At 39.0% G+C, this 18,335-nt stretch overlaps 2 protein-coding genes across 2 annotated transcripts in view; one reads left to right on the plus strand and one right to left on the minus strand.

Moving 5' to 3' along the window:
* OGN (osteoglycin) overlaps nt 1–17,630 on the minus strand; it is a 20,450-nt gene extending 2,820 nt beyond the window's left edge. The window contains exons 1-4 of the mRNA XM_005881659.2: nt 17,362–17,630; nt 14,974–15,067; nt 4,952–5,110; nt 2,459–2,661 (exon numbers count right to left, since the gene is read on the minus strand). Of these exons, the coding sequence (XP_005881721.1) occupies nt 2,459–2,661; nt 4,952–5,110; nt 14,974–15,067; nt 17,362–17,511 (606 nt within the window). The 5' untranslated portion in view covers nt 17,512–17,630. The remainder of the gene's footprint in view (nt 1–2,458; nt 2,662–4,951; nt 5,111–14,973; nt 15,068–17,361) is intronic.
* CENPP (centromere protein P) overlaps nt 1–18,335 on the plus strand; it is a 222,340-nt gene that overhangs the window by 43,114 nt on the left and 160,891 nt on the right. The window lies entirely within an intron of this gene.

An 18,335-nucleotide genomic window follows, 5' to 3' on the forward strand; every position in this document is an offset into this window, starting at 1 on the left:
GGCAGTTAGGGGCAACCAGGCTGGCGGGGGGGGGCAGTTAGGGGCGATCAGGCCAGCAGACAGATGAGCAGTTAGGAGCCAGCGGTCCCGGAAGTTGGACATTCCCCAAGGGGTCCCGGATTGGAGAGGGTGCAGGCTGGGTTCAGGGGACCCCCTGTGCACGAATTTCATGCACTGGGCCTCTAGTTGAGTATAATTTTATAATGATTTCAAGATGTAGTTTCCCCTGGCATTAATCTTTTACCTTATCTCTGATGTACATCCTGTAGCAGAATTTGCGAGTTTTATTTTTTTAGAACTAATTTGCTGTTATTGATACTTCCTTAACATTTCATCATTCACCATATGGACCCCAAGTTCCTGTCTTCCCCAGGGGCCCTCTTCACTTGAGGTAGAGCAGGGGTGGGTACCTCCAGCCCGAGGGCCCTATAAGGCCTGAAAATCATTTGGTCTGGCCCTGCCAAGGCATTAGGGGTGAGTTAATTAAATGTTTGACCAAGTATAGCAGGATAATGTTTAAGTTAATAATTTTGTGTGGCCTGCAAATGATGTTATAAATATCCACATGGCCCTTGGCAGAAAGAAGGTTCCCCACCCCTGGGTTAGAGTAACCGGATTTACCAGTGGCTTTTGCAGCCTAGGGTGTTCAGCCAAACTGCAAGGTAGCTGAGTTTATCATTTCCATGTCAACTTGTCATGAATCCCTATTGTAATGCATGTGTAAAATGCAAAATATTCAAACATTCCTTTTTGAAATGTTGATCAGTTCCTGTAGGTTTTTAAAATGCCAGTTATTCAAAGGCTTACTGGATAGAATTATTTATCTTCAACTTACAGGGGTTTTTGTTTTTATTTATTTATTCTTTCAAACATTTTTATTGATTTCAGAGAGTAAGGGAGAGGGAAGAGAGAGATAGAAACATCAATGATGAAAGGGAATCATTGTTCGGCTGCCTCCTGCATCCCCCCTACTGGCGATCGAGCCCACAACCCAGGCATGTGCCCTTGACTGGAATTGAACCCAGGACCCTTCAGTCCGCAGGCCAATGCTCTATCCACTGACCCAAACCAGCTAAGGTGGTTTTTGTTTGTTTTTAAAAGTCCCCTAAGTCCATTAAATTCTGTGAAACTTTGATTTATCTCTAGTATGCCCCTTAAAGTAGAAAGAGGGTCCCTTAATTGTAGACAGAAATAGGAGAAAAGTGGAATATGTTTACATTTTCTGACACATATGTTTGTGGACAGATTGTACATTGTGTGATTATCATTAATTTATGATAATGAATATTTGATAGTTAGGTGCTTATCATTACAAGCTACAAACCTTCTTTTTGAATGAGGTTTTCGCTTGTCAACAATAGCATGATCCTTTATCTGGGGTTCCTTCCTGGGCTGAGATGATTACTTCTCCATAGACTATGCATTTCAAGACAACCTGGCTACCAAAGTCACACACCTTCCCCTTTTCCTGTACATACATTTCCTTGAAATACTAAATTAAGAAAAGTAATTTTTACTACATAGATAATTTTGTTTTTGGTGCCATCATGGGATTCAAAAGGAAGGCTATAAAATTTTATGGTCTAATATATTGAAGTATTAAAATTAAAATTCACTTCTATAACTTTATTTTTTCTGGCATTAGTAAATTACTCATATTGTAAGGAAAAAGGCAGGAAAACTCCCTTTTGGAGGTCTCGGTTCCATGCGGCTGTGAACCATCTATACTAATAAAGGGTAATATGCTAATTAGACTAGACATTTTCTGGACGACCTTTTGGACGTCCTTCCTGACAAAGCCGGGCCCGGGGTAAAGCTGCCCGCGGTCCTGGCCACCTGCGGCTGGCCCGGGCAAAGCCGGCCCGGGTCCCGGGTGCCTGCAGCCGACCGGAGGAGGGAAGCCTGGGTCCCGGGTGGAAGGGCCGAAGCAGAGGCGGTTAGGGACGATCAGGCAGGCAGGCAAGCAGTTAGGGGCATCAGGCAGGCAGGCAGAGTGGTTAGGGGCGATCAGGCAGGCAGGCAGAGGTGTTAGGGGCGATCAGGCAGGCAGGCAGGCAGGTGAGCTGTTAGGAGCCAGCGGTCCTAGATTGTGAGAGGGATCCGGGCCTGCGAGAGGGCACAGGCCGGGCTAAGAGACCCCACTCCCCCATTCATGAATGTCGTGCACCCAGCCTCTAGTGTCTGTTTAAATAAGTATTTGCTTTGTAAGCAAGTGAAAAACATGAGACACAAAGTAGTCCATGAAATAAGATAAAGATTATATAATTTTGTGAGGTACAGGCATAAATGAGCCTAATGGTGTGGCTATTTGTTAGGTAAATAATGTCTTCATTTATTAAATTAAAATTATCTTAAAACATAAAACCAAATTCTAGACCAGAACTTCTCTTTCTGTTATCATATCATCACTGGCTGTATAAAACTGATACTGTATTCAGTCATACTATAAAATACTTACTTTGAATGTATTTGCTTTGATTCCTCTACTCTTGATTTTGTTGTATTTTGCATTAAATAAAGTAAGCTTGGGAGGAAGAACTGGAAGTTTCAATAGTTGATTTTCAGCTAGTGTCAGTTCTTCTAACAGAGAAAGTTTTGAAAAAGTAGTGTCTTCTATATCTTCAATCAAATTTCCCGTAAAATCGAGTCTTCTTAAATTAGCTTGAAGGGGAAATATACAGAAAATATACAAAAATAAGAAGTTAAATTTTCATTTGTGTGGACTGAAGAAAAGTATTTAACAGGTCATTCAGCCATATTTTGTTTTTAGTGTCTAGTAGAGTATCTACTATTAGGAGCTCAAGAAGTTTTGTTGAATTAATGCTGAGCATCTATTCTGTGCTTTCACTGATGTCCTTTCTAACTGGAGTCTAGAATGACAGGTTCAGAAGAGAATTTAGTAGAGTCCTACTGTATTCTGAATTCTCAGGATGCTCAGGCAGTTTGAAAGAAATTCTTGTTGCAAATCATGGAAAATAAGCATTACACTTGATTGAATAGAATCACAAACTTTTTTGCTGGCATGTTGCATTGTCATTGTGGGTATGTTATCTGAATTGTTCTATGCCTTATTGGTTGACAACAGACAAAAATGCTTCTCATTATATGGGACAGTCATGTGTATAAAATTACCACAAACACTGGATTAGTAAATATGGAACATTATGGCTCCCAGGGGAAATGCAGGGCTAGGTTCCTTCAACCCTCTGATCACACATTTTCATCAGCAATCAATACATAATTTTATGTGTGTTTCTTTTTATAGACTTCTTTTTTTTTTTAACTGATTTCAGAGAAGAATGGAGAGGGAGAGAGAGATAGAAACATCAATGATGACAGAGAATCATTGATCGGCTGCCTCCTGCACACCCCCTACTAGGGATAGAGCCTGTAACCTGGGCATGTGCCCTTGACAGGATTCATACCCATGAGAGAGATATAGAAACATCAATCTGCAGGTCAATGCTCTATCCACTGAGCCAAACCAGGTAGGGCTATAGCCTTTAGTATATACTGTTGATACATTAACATTGAACTCACTAGCCATCAGCACTGGAGCTCACACTTGAATGAAGGTTACTAACACATGTATTTTCTTCACAAGGCATATCACAGCCAGCCTTCTTGCATTTAGGAACACTAGACAGCACTTAAGCACTACACTTAGGGGCCATTTTAAACAGCAAACATCACAAAAATGTGAAAAATGTGGCACTAAGACTGAGCAGGACTGGTTTACAGTATGAAAGCAGAAACAAAAAGTCAGAACATCACCTTCGACCTCTACTGGCTAACTCAGTTGTTTTTGCCACTGTGCATATGTCTGCAAATGACTGTGAAAGTGCTGCAAATATTGATTTTGGGATTACAACTAAATTTTAGCAAGTCAGTGAGTTTGAAAATGTGGAATCCACAAATAATGAGGAACAGCTATACTTCAGCCAGTGGGAGTCACCAGAACGGCATGAATCCAGTTACTGTTAATCTTGTACATGTGTAGTGGGGCGGGGCCAGTGTACATTTTTCGGTGTGATTTTCCTCAGAAGCATTTGACAACATAGGAATCTAGAAAATTTATGAGGGATTAGTGATCCAGGACTAGGACTAGGCTCTGCAGAAGACAGAGGATTGGTTTGCTAGGATGCCAGAAGTCAAGATTTCGAATGACTCAAGAAGGACACCAGCTCTATACTAGAATTATCTGAGGAGTTTGGTTGTGTTTGATGATGCTGGGGCCTCTCCCCAGACCTCAACCTCTGGGGACTTAGGGCCTGCCTGGTATTTTAAATATATTTTTATTGATTTCAGAGAGGAAGGGAGAGCGAGAAAGAGATAGAAACATCAGTGATGAGATAGAATCCTTGATTGGCTGCCTCCTGCACACACCCGCACTGGGGATTGTGCCCACAACTGGGGCATGTGCCCTGACCAGGAATCGGACCGTGATCTCCTGATTCATAGGTCAACACTCAACCACTGAGCCACGCCGACCAGGCCCTGCCTGGTAATTTTTAAATGCTTCCCCAGATATTTTAAATTATGCAGTCAGATTTAAGAACCGTGAGTTAAAGTAAGGAAAAGCAGTTTCTGTGCTTTTACAGTGAAGGTAGAAAATAAAACATTGTAATTGGAGAAGCATCCTGATTATATTGGTGCTGCTGACTAGCAAGTGGATCTTGAAGTATTGGGGTTGAGAAGACATAGTTTGCCTATATGGAAAATGGGCTGTCAACACAGACACCAAAGTCACCAGTAAAGAAAGATGGCAGAGGATATCTGAATGGAAAGGAGATTCATCAACAAATCAGTGGATTTTTGTGAAATGTGGTAGATACTTAAAATACACCTATACACCTAGATGTGATAGGCCATGAGTACCTAGAATTTTGTGTTTATAGGAGTTAAATACTAGCATGATTTAATACTAATATCTTATTTAAAACTAACTTACGTATTTCTGCAAAATCTTTGGCAGTCAGCTTTTTAATTTTGTTGAATCGTGCATAAAGATAGGCTGATTCCTTTGGCAAGGGTGGTACAACTTCAATGTCAACTTCTTCACAGTATACAGAGCCACTTAAACACACACACAGCAGGCACGTGGGCATTTCTAATTGGGAAAAGTCATAAACGTATAAACAGTAAGAACATTTGGCCTCTACTGGCAAAGTTATTGCTATTATGAATGTTATTGCTGATTTGAAAAGATATTTTACAGAAGTGTAGGTGATGGGAAAGATACCACGATTATGATTGCTAAAGACCTGTATTATAACTGATAATTCACCAGAATTTATTTTAGATTTTGTAATTCAGTCTTATTTATTCTCTGCTTTTGCATTGATTCTTTAATTGCTGAATTGATCGACAGTTATATTTCCTCATTTGAATACCAGAAAAAAATTGTAAAGTAGGACTTAAGGTAAACAGGAGCTTGATTTATTCCTTAGTGTGGCACAAACGCATTTTAGATTGGTGACAGCTAAGGAGTTTAGAAACTACTGGTTAGATAAGCAAACTGTTAACTTGAAAATTAGAGTCAGTGTAGACACTGTTGAGATTCCATTTCACTCTGCTGTCATCCATTGCATTTATTTGTCATGCCTTTTTTGTCTCTTTTAACCTGGAACAGTTTTATTAGTCTTTATTTTTCACCTCTTTTTTGAAAATTTTTTAATTAAAAAAATTATGTTTTATGGTATATATTTTGCAAAATGTCTTTTTTTAAAAAAAATATATTTTATTGATTTTTTACAGAGAGGAAGGGAGAGAGATAGAGAGTCAGAAACATCGATGAGAGAGAAACATCGATCAGCTGCCTCCTGCACATCCACTGGGGATGTGCCCGCAACCCAGGTACATGCCCTTGACCGGAATCGAACCTGGGACCCTTCAGTCCGCAGGCCGACGCTCTATCCACTGAGTCAAACCGGTTTCGGCAAAATGTCTTTTAATTAGGATTTGTCTGAGGCTCCCCATTTGGGGCAGGAAGACCATGGAAATGGTGTAGGGTTCTCAGTGCCATGCATCAAGGAGCACAAGGTATCTATTCGTCCCATTCCTAACAATGCTGTCTTTGGTCACTTGCTTCATTTGGTATCCACCATGTTTCTCACTCTGTAAAGTAAATGTTTTTCACTTTGTAATTAATAAGTATCTTTCAGAGAAGTACTTTGAGATTTTAAATATCTGATTTGCCATTAAACTCTCATCCACTAGTTTTATCATCCATTGATTCTTAACCTGAATTGTTTATCAGTAGGATAGTTGCCAAATAATGATTTTCTAAATCCATCATTCTTTCTATACTTGTTCGTTGGCATTCTGGTATAAGGTGGAACATTCCCTTCTTGTTTGTTTGTTTATTTATTTATTTCTGTCAGTATGAACTTACGAATTCCTAATCCTATAGGTCATAATACATTATCATAACATTTATTTTTATAATCAAACTAGAGACCCAGTGCATGAATTTGTGCACTGGGGCGGGGAGGTTGTTCAGCCGGGCCTGGGCCCTCTTGCAGTCCGGGAGATGGAAGAGGCTCCTGCCACCGCAACTGTGCTCGCCAGCTATGAGCCTGGCTCAGGGCTTCTGGCTGCCCTCTTGCAGTCCGGGAGATGGGAGAGGCTCCTGCTCGCCAGCTATGAGCCTGGCTCAGGGCTTCTGGCTGAGCGGCACTCCCCATATGGGAGCTCACTGACCACCAGGAGACAGCTCCTGCATTTAGTGTCTGCCTCCTGGTGGTCTGTGTGCATTATAGCGACCGGTCATTCCGCCGTTTGGTTGATTTGCATATTAGCCTTTTATTATATAGGATTTTCACAGATTAGCCAGTGAGAACTCTTTTAAGCTTTTTTATCCTGCCACAGCTTTTCTGTGGTTAGCACATTAAGCGCCATGTCAGTCACCGGTGACTGAAACCGAAAGGAAGACAAAACAGGCTTGGCGCTTAACGTGTCAAATGACATACAATAAATTGTACATATTTAACTTGTATAATGTATACGTTTTTGACATTTTTATATACCCATAAAACCATTACCACAATTGAGATAATTAACACACCCATTACCCCCAAAACTTTCTCATGCCCTTTGGTAATCCCTCCCTCCCAATCTTGTATCGAAAGAATCATGTGGTATATACTCTTGTCGGACTTTTTTCACTCTGCATAGTTACTGTGAGATTCATCTGTTGTTGCTTGTATCCGTAGTGCATTCTTCTTTATTACTGAGTAGTATTCCCTTGTTATAGTTATATTTTATGGACATTTCAGTTGTTTCCAGTTTTGGGGTATTTTAAAGAAAGCTGCTAAAAACATTCATGTACAAGTTGTGTGGACTTAATGCATTTGTTTTCTGGGGTAAATACCTAAGAGTAGAATGGCTGGGTAGGTGTATGTTTACCTTTTGAAGAAAGTCCCAAACTATTTTCCAAAGTGGCTGTGCCATTTTATATTCCCATCAACACTTCATGAGTGCTCCAGTTGCTCCATATCCTCACCACCATTTTGGTATGATTGGAGTTTTTCATTTTAGCCACTCAGGTAAGGTGGGTTGTGGTATCTCATGTTTTAATTTGCATTTTCCTAATGATTAATGATGCCAAGCATCTGTTTATATTTGCCATCCATGTATTTTCTTTGGTGAAGTGTCTGTTCATCTAGCTTATTTTTTAAATGCAATTTTTTGGTATTATTATTGAAGTATAAGAGTATATTATTGAATTATAAGAGTATATATTATAGATATGTCATTTGTCAGATTTATGTTTTGCAGATATTTTCCTCCAGTCTGTGGCTTGTCTTTTTATTTTATTTTAGTTTTATATATATTTATTGATTTCAGAGAGGAAGGGAGAGGGAGAGAGCGATAGAAACATCAATGATGAAAGAGAATCATTGATTGGCTGCCTCCTGCACACCCCTGCTGGGAATGAGCCCATAACCAGGGCATGTGCCCTTGACCGAAATCAAACTTGGGACCCTTCAGTCCACAGGCCGATGCTCTATCCACGGAGCCAAACCAGCTAGGGCTGTTTTTATTTTCTTATCAATGTCTTTTGAATAGCAAACATTTTTAAGTTTAATGAAGAACAGTTGATTCATCTGTGTTTTATTTAAGAAATCTTTGCCAACCACTAAGTTTCCATTCTATGTTTTCTTTTAAAGGTTGTATAGCTTACACTCTTTATATATTTAAGCATAGAGTCCATTTTGAGTTAATTTTTATATATGGTATAAGGAAGGGTCAAAGTTTATTTTTTATTTTCCTATAACCATCTGCTTCTTTCAGCACCATTTTTTAAATAAATTGTCTTTTTTTTTAGTTGTATTGGCATCATTGTAAATAATCATATTGTGTAAGTCTGTTTCTAGACTGTGTTGTTTCATTGATCTGTTTATTTTTGTGCTCATATCACAGTGTCTTGATTCCTATACCTTTATAATAAGTGCTGATATTAGGTTGCATAAATCCTCCAATTTAATTCTTCAGTGTTGTTATGACTATTCTAGGTTCTTTGCATTTCCACATACATTTTACAATAAGCTTGTTAATTTAAAAAACAGGAAAGCCTGATAGGTTTTTAATTGTTATTGCATTGAATCTACAGAAAAATTTGAGAAAAATTGACATCTTAATAACTTTGAGTTTTCTGATCATTGAACACACTGTATCTATTTATAAGTTTAGGTCTTCTTAAATTCCTCTCAGTATTGTTGTCTAGATTTTAGTGTACAGGTCCTTGTACATCTTTTGCAAATTTATACCCAGGTATATTTTATATTTTGATTAATTCTTTAAAAGTTAAATGTTGCCATTATTATTTGAATACTTCCCTATTTTCTGGCTTGGTAAGATGTCCCAGACCAATCTTGCCTTTTCCCTGGCCCAAGCCTGACATTAGCTATTTCTTCAAGGAGTACTAGTTACTTTTAATGGAGAATAGTATTTAGAAACCAAGATTTGGGTGTCGATATGCTCCTTGCTACTGGAATCTCATTGCTTCTAGGCTTTTCCATCAGAGAGAGCTAGGAAATGTATGCATGCATATTTGTCTCTCTCTCTCAATATGTAATAATACACATACATACACACATGATACATATGTCCTATCTCTATACATAAAAACCTAAGTGACCGTTACAACGGAATGACCAGTCGACCAGTTGCTATGATGCGCACTGACCACCAAGGGCAGATGCTCAAGGCAGGAGCTGCCCCCTGGTGTTCAGTGCACGGGGGAGTGCCGCTCAGCCAGAAGCTGGGCTCACAGCTGGCAAATGCAGCTGCGGCAGCGGGAGCCTCTCGTGACTCCGTGGCAGCACTACCGAGTGGTGGCAGTAGGCATAGTCGGCTGGGATGAGCACGAGCGGTGCAGCACCTGGCCCCGCTTCTGGCTCCTCCATGGCTGCCTGCCACTTGACGCACTGCTACATCCCCTGGGGGATGTCCGACTGCCGGTTTAGGCCCGATCCCCGCAGGCCAGTCGGACATCTCCTGAGGGTTCCTGGATGTGAGAGGGTGCAGGCCGGGCTGAGGGACACCTTTCCCCTCTCCCCCCGACCCGCCCAGTGCATGAATTTCATGAAGTGGGCCTCTAGTATACATATATATACACATATACATGCACGTATATATACACCATATACTCATCTATATATAAAAGCCTAATATGCAAATTGTCACTATGGGAGTTTGACTGGGAGACTGCTCGCTCTTTTTGATGTGCGCTGACCACCACGGGCGGTGCGGAACAAAGGAAGGCTCTGATTGGCAGCTGGGGAAGGGAGGCCCCGGCTGGCAGCCAGCAACCAGGGAAGGGAGGCCCCAGCCGGTAGCCAGAAGGAAGGCCCCAGCCGGCAGCTGGAAGGCCCGGATTGGCCCTGATCGCCGGCCAGGCCTAGGGAGCCTACCCATGCACGAATTTCATGCACCGGGCCTCTAGCATATACATAAACACACCATATGCATATATACACAACACATGCTTGCTCACACAGAGACAGACACATCTATATCTGTTTCTGTATCTGTTTACAAGCCATGAGTTGATGGTGTTATAGTTTAGCTCCACAGTGTTCATTCTAGCCTTTCTCCTTTCCATATTTCTAACACCCTTCTCTGACAGCGAGGAACCTAGCTCTCATTATCCACAGTGTGTTTGCTTTACATTACTCAGTGTTGGAACAAGCATTAAGTAGTTTCATTATTGCTACAAACCCACTCATTGGAATTTTAGTATGTATGTATGTATGTATTTATTTTTTAGTCAGAAGGAATGCAGTCAAAATATTGTGTTGAAGGGTTACTTGGATTAGAATTTTCCCTTTTAGTTTTATACGTAATTCATTTGAAATGTAATTAAGTTTCTATTTTTCTGTTTGTATTTCACTTTGGTTTTTTATCTTATCCTTGTTGATTTTATTTATCAGTGTATTTATTTGTTCGTTTGCCTATGTGAAGCATAACCTTGTTCTAAAATCGAATCTACATAATAAGGTGTACACAGAGTAGTGCCACTATCCTCCCACACAGCTCCTCATTTCCCATCCCCACTCCTTTCCACTGCTGGCCCATCTGTGACCTGTAGGTAACTAGTCTCAGTTTTTTAATACCCTTTTTGGGTTTCTTCAGAAACAAGTGAACTGATGCCTGTACTTATATCACCTTCTTTGTGAGATGAAAGGCAGCATACTGTAGATAGACTGTTGTACTTGGGTTTTTTTCATATATGTTTTCTGGAAATCATTTCATATTAGTTCAATAGAGATAATTTATTTTCACAACTGCATAGTATTCCCTTGTGTGGATATACAATACTTTATACGTACACTCTCCAATGTATGGGAAATTTGATTGTTTCCAATATTTTGCCATTGCAAGCAGTGCTTCAATGATTTTGCATATGTATTTTCTTTTGGATTTGGTTTTATTAGATACTAGAGGCCAGGTGCACAAAATTCGTGCAATGGAGGGGGGTGTCTCTCAGACCAGCCTGCACCCTTTCCAATCTGGGACCCCTCGGGGGATATCCAACTGCTGGTTTTGTCGGACATCCCTCTCACAATCCAGGACTGCTGGCTCCCAACGACTGCTGGTGGGATCTGGTCTAAACTGGCAGTTGGACATGCCTCTCACAACCCGGGACCTCTGGCTCCCAACTGCTTGCCTGTCTGCCTGCTTCTGCCTGCCAGCCTGATCACCCCCTAACCACTCCCCTGCCAACCTGATCAATGCCTAACTGCTCCCCTGCTGGTCTGATCGCCCCCAACTTCCCTCCCCTGCTGGCCTGGTCCCCCCCAACTTCCCTCCCCTGCTGGCCTGGTCCCCCCCAGCTGCCCTCCCTTGCAGGCCTGGTTGCCCACAACTGCCCTCCCCTGCTGGCCATCTTGTGTGAGGGCATGACGGTCAATTTGCATATTACCTCTTTGTTATATACGATTACCAAATTTTGGTCCAAAAGTGTACCAGTTTGCTTTCCACCAACAATGTATGAGATTGTCTGATACCCTGTAGCCTTACCAATTGAATATAGTAATATGTTGTCACAGTTTTAATTTTTGTCAGTCAGGTTAAAACATGGCATTTCAATGTAATTTTAAGTTGCATTGCTCTGTGTGAGATGTAACATATTTTTGTATGTTTGAGGATCATTTTTATACTAGAGGCCCGGTGCACGAAATTTGTGCATGGTGGGGGAGGATCCCTCAGCCTGGCCTGTAACGATGCAAGCGTTCCGCGCTTGGCCTGGCCAGAGGCCCTCTGCGGCTGGGCGTGGAACGCTTGCCTCGTTGCTGGGGTGACGACGCAAGATTCCCCCCCTATTCCCCCCTCCGGCCGCTCCATGCCCTCCACGGCCAGGGTGGAAAGCTTGCCTTGTCGGCACGGCGACGAAGCAAGCATTCTGCCAGGCTACTCACGCCATCTTTGTGATGGAGTGATGGTTGATTTGCATATTTTACCCTTTTATTAGATAGGATCAGTTGGTGAATTATCTGTACATCTCTTTTGGCTGTTTTTCCATTGTCTTTTTCAGTCAGATTTTTTTCCTAGATCTTTACTTTAAAAAATATATATATAATTTAGAGGTATTAATTCTTTGTGCAATAAGTTGCAAATATTTTTCTCAATTTTTAGTTGTCTTTGACTTCACTTATGATATATTTGCCATGCAAATTTCAGTTTATGGAGTCGAATTCATTGATATTTTCTATGGTTGCCTCTGGATTTGTAGGTACCTCACACCCAATTTATTTTCAAGGATTTATATGGTTTCACTTTTTACATTTAGATCTGAATTTATTTGGAGTTTTTTTTCAATGTAAGGTATAGATCTAATTGTAGTTCCTTTCAGTTGACTACTTAGTTGTCCAAGCACCATTAAAAAAAAAATCATCTTTGACTCTGGTTGGCGTTTCTCAGTGGTTAGAACCTAGGCCCACGCACTGAAGGGTCTCAGATTTGATATCTGGTCAAGAGCGTGTACCTGGGTGCAGGTTTGATCCCCAGCCCAGTTGGGACACATGTGCGGGAGGCAAGCAATCTGTGTTCCTCTCTCCCCTTCCTCTGTCCTTCTCTAAAAATCAATGGAAAAAATATCCTTGGGTGAGGATTGACAAAAAATAAATAAACAAAAAATAATCTTTGCTTCAGTGGTTTTAGATGCTGACTTTATTATATACTAAATTTATACATGTATTTCTGCCTGATTCTGGACTTTCTAGTCTATTCATGCACCAGTATCACACTTTTTAAAAGTGTAGAGTTTTTAAAGTATGTTCTAATGTGTATGGTACTTCTGATTCCTGCAGTTACCTGTCATTTTTCAGTATTTCCCTTGCTGTTTGTGCAGCTTTGATTTTTCCATGTGAACTTGAGTATCAACCTTATCAGATCTTTAAATAAGTTTATTGTTACAAAGTTAGAGAGCTGACATTTTTATGATATTGAATCACATTAGCCAAGCACAAGGAATATCTTCCCATTTGTCCAAGTCTATTTTTACTTTTATACTTTCAGGTTTCTTAAGATATATTATCTGTTTTGGTTCATTTTAATTTATTGCAGCAATATAGAAATTACTATGTGATTTTTTACTGTCATGTGAAATAATGTTCTGTGATAGAATAAGAATAAATCAAATAGATAGGAACTATTGAATAGGACTACGTAGTTTGTTATGTTTTCTATTGATTTAATTGAAATGTGCATTATAATTATTTATATACAGTCATGCACCACCTATTGATGTTTTGGTCATTGACAAACCACATATGCGATGAGAGTCCATAAGATTATAATGGAACTGAAAAATGTCTATCACCTAAAGAAGCTGTATCCTTCATAGCATTGTAGCAAAATACATTACTCACATATTTGTGGTGATGCAAACCTACTGAATTACCAGCACAGAAGAGTAACTAACACATACAATTATGTCCATAATAAATGAGTATGTCACTGACTGATGTATTTACTACAGTATAATTTTTAACATTATTTTAGCGTGTGTGTACTCTTTCTACTTAATGAACAAATGTTTACTGTAAAACTACATGCTGTATCACACTGGCAGCAGCCTGAACCATCTTGTGTTTACTGTGTCTCGATTGCTTCATTTTCTTTTCTGGTTGATTTAATGTTGTGTTGTTTTATACAGTAGCATACTTTACAGGCTTGTAACCTAGGAGCAATAGGCTGTATGCACCACAGGTGTGTAGTAAGCTATACCATATAGGTGTGTGTAAGTACACTCTACAACATTTGCATGACAGCATCTCCTAATGATGCCTTTCTCAGCATGTATCTCCATCATTATGCAGCACATGACTGTATGCAGGTGCTCCTCAACTTAATGGTGGAGTTATATACTGACTAGAGGCTCGTTGCACAAAGAGATTCGTGCAATAGGCCTTCCTTTCCCTGGCTGCCGGCACCGGTTTTCCTCCAGCACCTGGGACCCAGACCTTTGGTCCAGCCGCAGTGGAGAAGCCAAGCCTCTTCAGTCTTTAGTCTTCAGTCTTCACTCTGGCCTGAGCCTTCAGTCTTCACTCCATGCCTGCGTATGCAAATTAACCGCCATCTTTGTTGGGTTCATTTGCATAGTTGCTCTGATTGGCTGGTGGGCATAGCGGAGTGACACCAATTTGCATGTTTCTCTTTTATTAGTGTAGATAAACTGAAACTTGAAAATATCCTAAGTCGGAAATACATTTATTATGCCTAACCTATTGAACATCTTAGCTTAAGCCTAGATAGTTTCTACTGAATGTGTATTGCTTTTGCATCATCATAAAGTAAAAAAATGTAAGTTGAACTATCATAAGTTGATGACAATCTGTATAACCATCTCTCCGTCTTCTGTGACTTTCTTGAGGGAAAGAGTTACATTTTATTTACCTTACCCTCAGGCTATACATAGTACATATGCTCCTCAACTTACGATGGGGTTACTTCCGGACATCATAGTGTAGCCTAGCCTACCTGAAATGTGCTCCGAACACTTACATTAGCTTACAATTGGGCAAAGTGCCCAACACAAAGCCCATTTTACAAGAAAGTGTTGAGTATCTTGTGTAATTTATTATGAGTATCACTTTGGGGCCATTATAAAGTTGAAAAATTAAGTCTAAATGTACGTTGAGGACTAAGTTTAAAACTAATTGGTGTTTAATAACTGTTTCTTGAATTGATTTTACATAGACAGAAAGACATACTTTGTAGGGGCTACACTGCATTAGCTTTGGTTGTTCTTGCATGTTCCTATTCCATGTTTCTCACTCCTAACATGGGGTGGGAAATGATGTGCACTCCTAACATGCCTATTTGACTTTGTTGTTGGAGATAGAATTCTATTATTTGGGGTTAGTCTATTCAGAGACAAGTTTTGATTACTATGAAGACTAAAATTCCATTATAAGCTGTTTTTTAAAGCTTCTAAAAAATAGATGATAGACTGTTCATACTTACCATCATTTTCTTTTTTGAGGGGTAATGATGTTGAACTCTCATCTTTTTGTAATTGAAGACTTTTCTCATCAGGTGTTATCATAGATTCTTTTTTCTATTAGAAAAATAAAAATGTATTATCAAGTGTGAGAAATCTAATTTTCACCATATAAACTGAGGGATATGGACAACATCTGTCTTCTCATAGTCACATAATGGCATTTACTTTATGTTTTATATACTTATTAAAAAAAATAGTTGTTTAGCTTGATTTTACTTATACTGTGGGCTCCTTGAGTAAAAGAACCAGGTCTTTTAAAAAAATTTTTATATCTTCAAAGGCCAAACTCTGTGCTTCCTAAATGTCAAATGTACTGAAATTCCAAATGGGAACTAGGGGAGAATTCTATGCCTTGGAATTAAAGATTTTCTGAGGTGGAACCTAAAATGAAAATAGTGTCTTGAGATTATTTTTATGTAAAGTAGCTCTTTTAATTATTCATATTCTGCCATATTGGTCTGTACTAAGCACCAGTCGTGTCCTACCTGGACAGCCCTGAGTAGGCTCTCTGCCGCTTCTGGAAGTGACCCTTAGGTATATATGCACGTGCATTAAGGCCTTGGAGTCCTTTCATTCTAGCCTACCCTCCACACTCAGACCACCGGTCCAGGCTGTTAGCTCTAGGAGAATTGGGGTCTTTATCATTTACTCTTTTTCGTATTCTGGGAGGGAACATGTTCTGCCATTAGACTAGCCAGGGGTGGACAAACTTTTTGACTCGAGGGCCACAATGGGTTCTTAAACTGGACCGGAGGGCCGGAACAAAAGCATGGATGGAGTGTTTGTGTGAACTAATATGAATTCAAAGTAAACATCATTACATAAAAGGGTACGGTCTTTTTTTTTTTTAGTTTTATTCATTTCAAACGGGCCGTATTCGGCCCGTGGGCCGTAGTTTGCCCACGGCTGGCTAGACTATACTGTGTGGTGCCCTAGTTTCTGTACCCTTCAGGAGCATTTGCCACTTTTAGTCTCGCTCTCGACTCCTTCACTTTCTCGTGTGTTCTGGTTGAACAGTCCCTTCCACTCGCTTTGTATGTTAAATACCATTGAACTCTGCTCCACTTCGTTTATTAAGATAGACTTCTAAAGCAGCATAAAGAAGTAAAACTGAGCTTCTTTTACTTAGTACATGTTTTGGGACCAGGGAGATTTCAAAGTATTCTTTTAACTGATTGATAGATTCAGATCATACATGTGAGCCAATAGTTTATTATTGTGATGGGCCTTTTTAAAAAAAAATCTGAAGCTATAACTAGTTATACCTATCTTTTTGTCTTCTTGTTAGCAAGAATAATACTAGCATATTAACTAACTTTGTTGACAGAAAATGTGGTGTTAACATTTACTCGTGTGTGTGTGTGAGAGAGAGAGAATGAAAGGAAAGAAGGAGGGTGGGGGAGGGAGAGAAAGGAAGAAAGAAAGAAAGAAAGAAAGAAAAGGAAGGAAGGAAGGAAGGAAGGAAGGAAGGAAGGAAGGAAGGAAGGAAGGAAAGAGGGAAGGAAGGAAGGAAGGAAGGACTGACTTAATAACTGGACACTTTAAAAATCTTTGCCATCTTATTCATACTGGAGAAGAACTTTGAAGAGATCGACATTGTTAAATATTTGGCTGCATTTCTCACTTTTCAGTGTGTGTGTCACACTATAGGCAGGCGAAAGATACTTTTGTGATGTGTTTACTTTGTCCTTACCCAGTTGTGTGATAAGAAAACCACAAGTAATCACTTAGCCCATATAAGTGAGTATGAAAGATGTGGTAGAGTATTAACTCAAGTTGGTAGAAACTGATAATATAAATTGTTGAAGCTGATTTAAACAGAAAGCCCCATATTAAGTAGTTTTTCATTTTTGGTACTGTATATAGTTGACATTTATAAATTTTGTGAAATATTATATATACCAAAATGACAGTACTCTTCTATTTATTTTCTTGAACCGCTTCTTCCTAAAATAATAAACCTTAAGCTGGTAATCCATCTTTATTTCTCCTAATACACATCTCCTATTTTATTTTGAAATAACATAATATCCAAATATAGGGCATTGTTTAACACTACTTAATACTATAAATTTCAACTGGTCAGGGAGTATCTTAAAGTTTAGTTTTCCTTAAATATTATGTGTTGGTTACTATAGATACTGTTTGGTTACAATAAGTATGATTTATTGAGACATGCGTTCTTTAAAAATATAATCTTAGGGACACTTATTTTTAATTAATTTGAATCACTTAAAGTGCTTTTTCTTTCCTCTTAACCTTATCAGACACATTCAAAAAAAACAAAAGCATGCAGTTAAATAGGCTAGACTATTTTAGAAGTGAAATTTAGAATGGAAATAAGGTACCTTAATATTTTTTCCATCCAGGTATTGATCCTCATAATCTCGAGTAAATAAAATTTCTTCAAAATTATCGGTGTTCTGCTGAGTTGGTGGTGCTGGCTTTATCAGAGGCACAAACAGTAACAGGAGAAGTGTAGACTGCAGAATCTTCATTTTAACAAAAATTAAGGTGACTGGAAGTTAATAAGCTAGTGGCCTGCTGACTGTAAGACAATACTCCTTTTTCCATGGAAGTAAAATCCAGACCATCGAAGCAATATTTAAAAGCTTAGAGGAGTTTTTGGCAGAGTATATGCAGTAGGGGCCAGAGAACAAGTATTTAACCCTTAGTGATCTTAAATTACATGCTAAACGTTTTTATGTTTCAGTGATATTCTGAAAAACAGTTTCAGAAAATGATTTTATTTCTTTTCTATCAAAAAATCCAAGCAATGTTGATAATTTTAGTTTCTTAATAATTAAGTGCCTTGAACACAGTACTTTTATGAACTTGAAATCTTAGAATACCTGTAGTATAAATGGTTAACATGAAGGCCCAAGATCCTGTCTCATGTGAGCTTAAAATATCATATTTCAACTTTGCTACTTTATAAGAACTCTTGATTTGTATTGGTATGAACAAAAACAAGTTTTAAGAAAAGTTTTAAAGTTTAAACTTTAAATTTAACATTGTAAAAAGTAGTCATTAACACTTTTAAAAGTTGTACAAAATGTAGGAAAAGCCATAATTTTAATTTTCTTAGTTTTTTCATTGTCATAGGTATCACTGTTTTTAGTTAATAGAATTGCTTTATAAATTTAAACTATGAAAAGTAAAAAAATAGTATTGCAGACTAGAAAAAGGTAGAAGTTTTAATCAAGGATTAGAGAAATGTAATAGGTAAGATTTAGGCTTACTGGTGGATTTTATCTGGTGGTACACATTTCAGATTTTTTCTTAAATAATTTCAAACAGAATCACTCAGAGTTGCTGGTGC

This window comes from Myotis brandtii, unplaced genomic scaffold (assembly GCF_000412655.1).
Source record: "Myotis brandtii unplaced genomic scaffold, ASM41265v1 scaffold684, whole genome shotgun sequence".
NCBI lineage: Eukaryota > Metazoa > Chordata > Mammalia > Chiroptera > Vespertilionidae > Myotis > Myotis brandtii.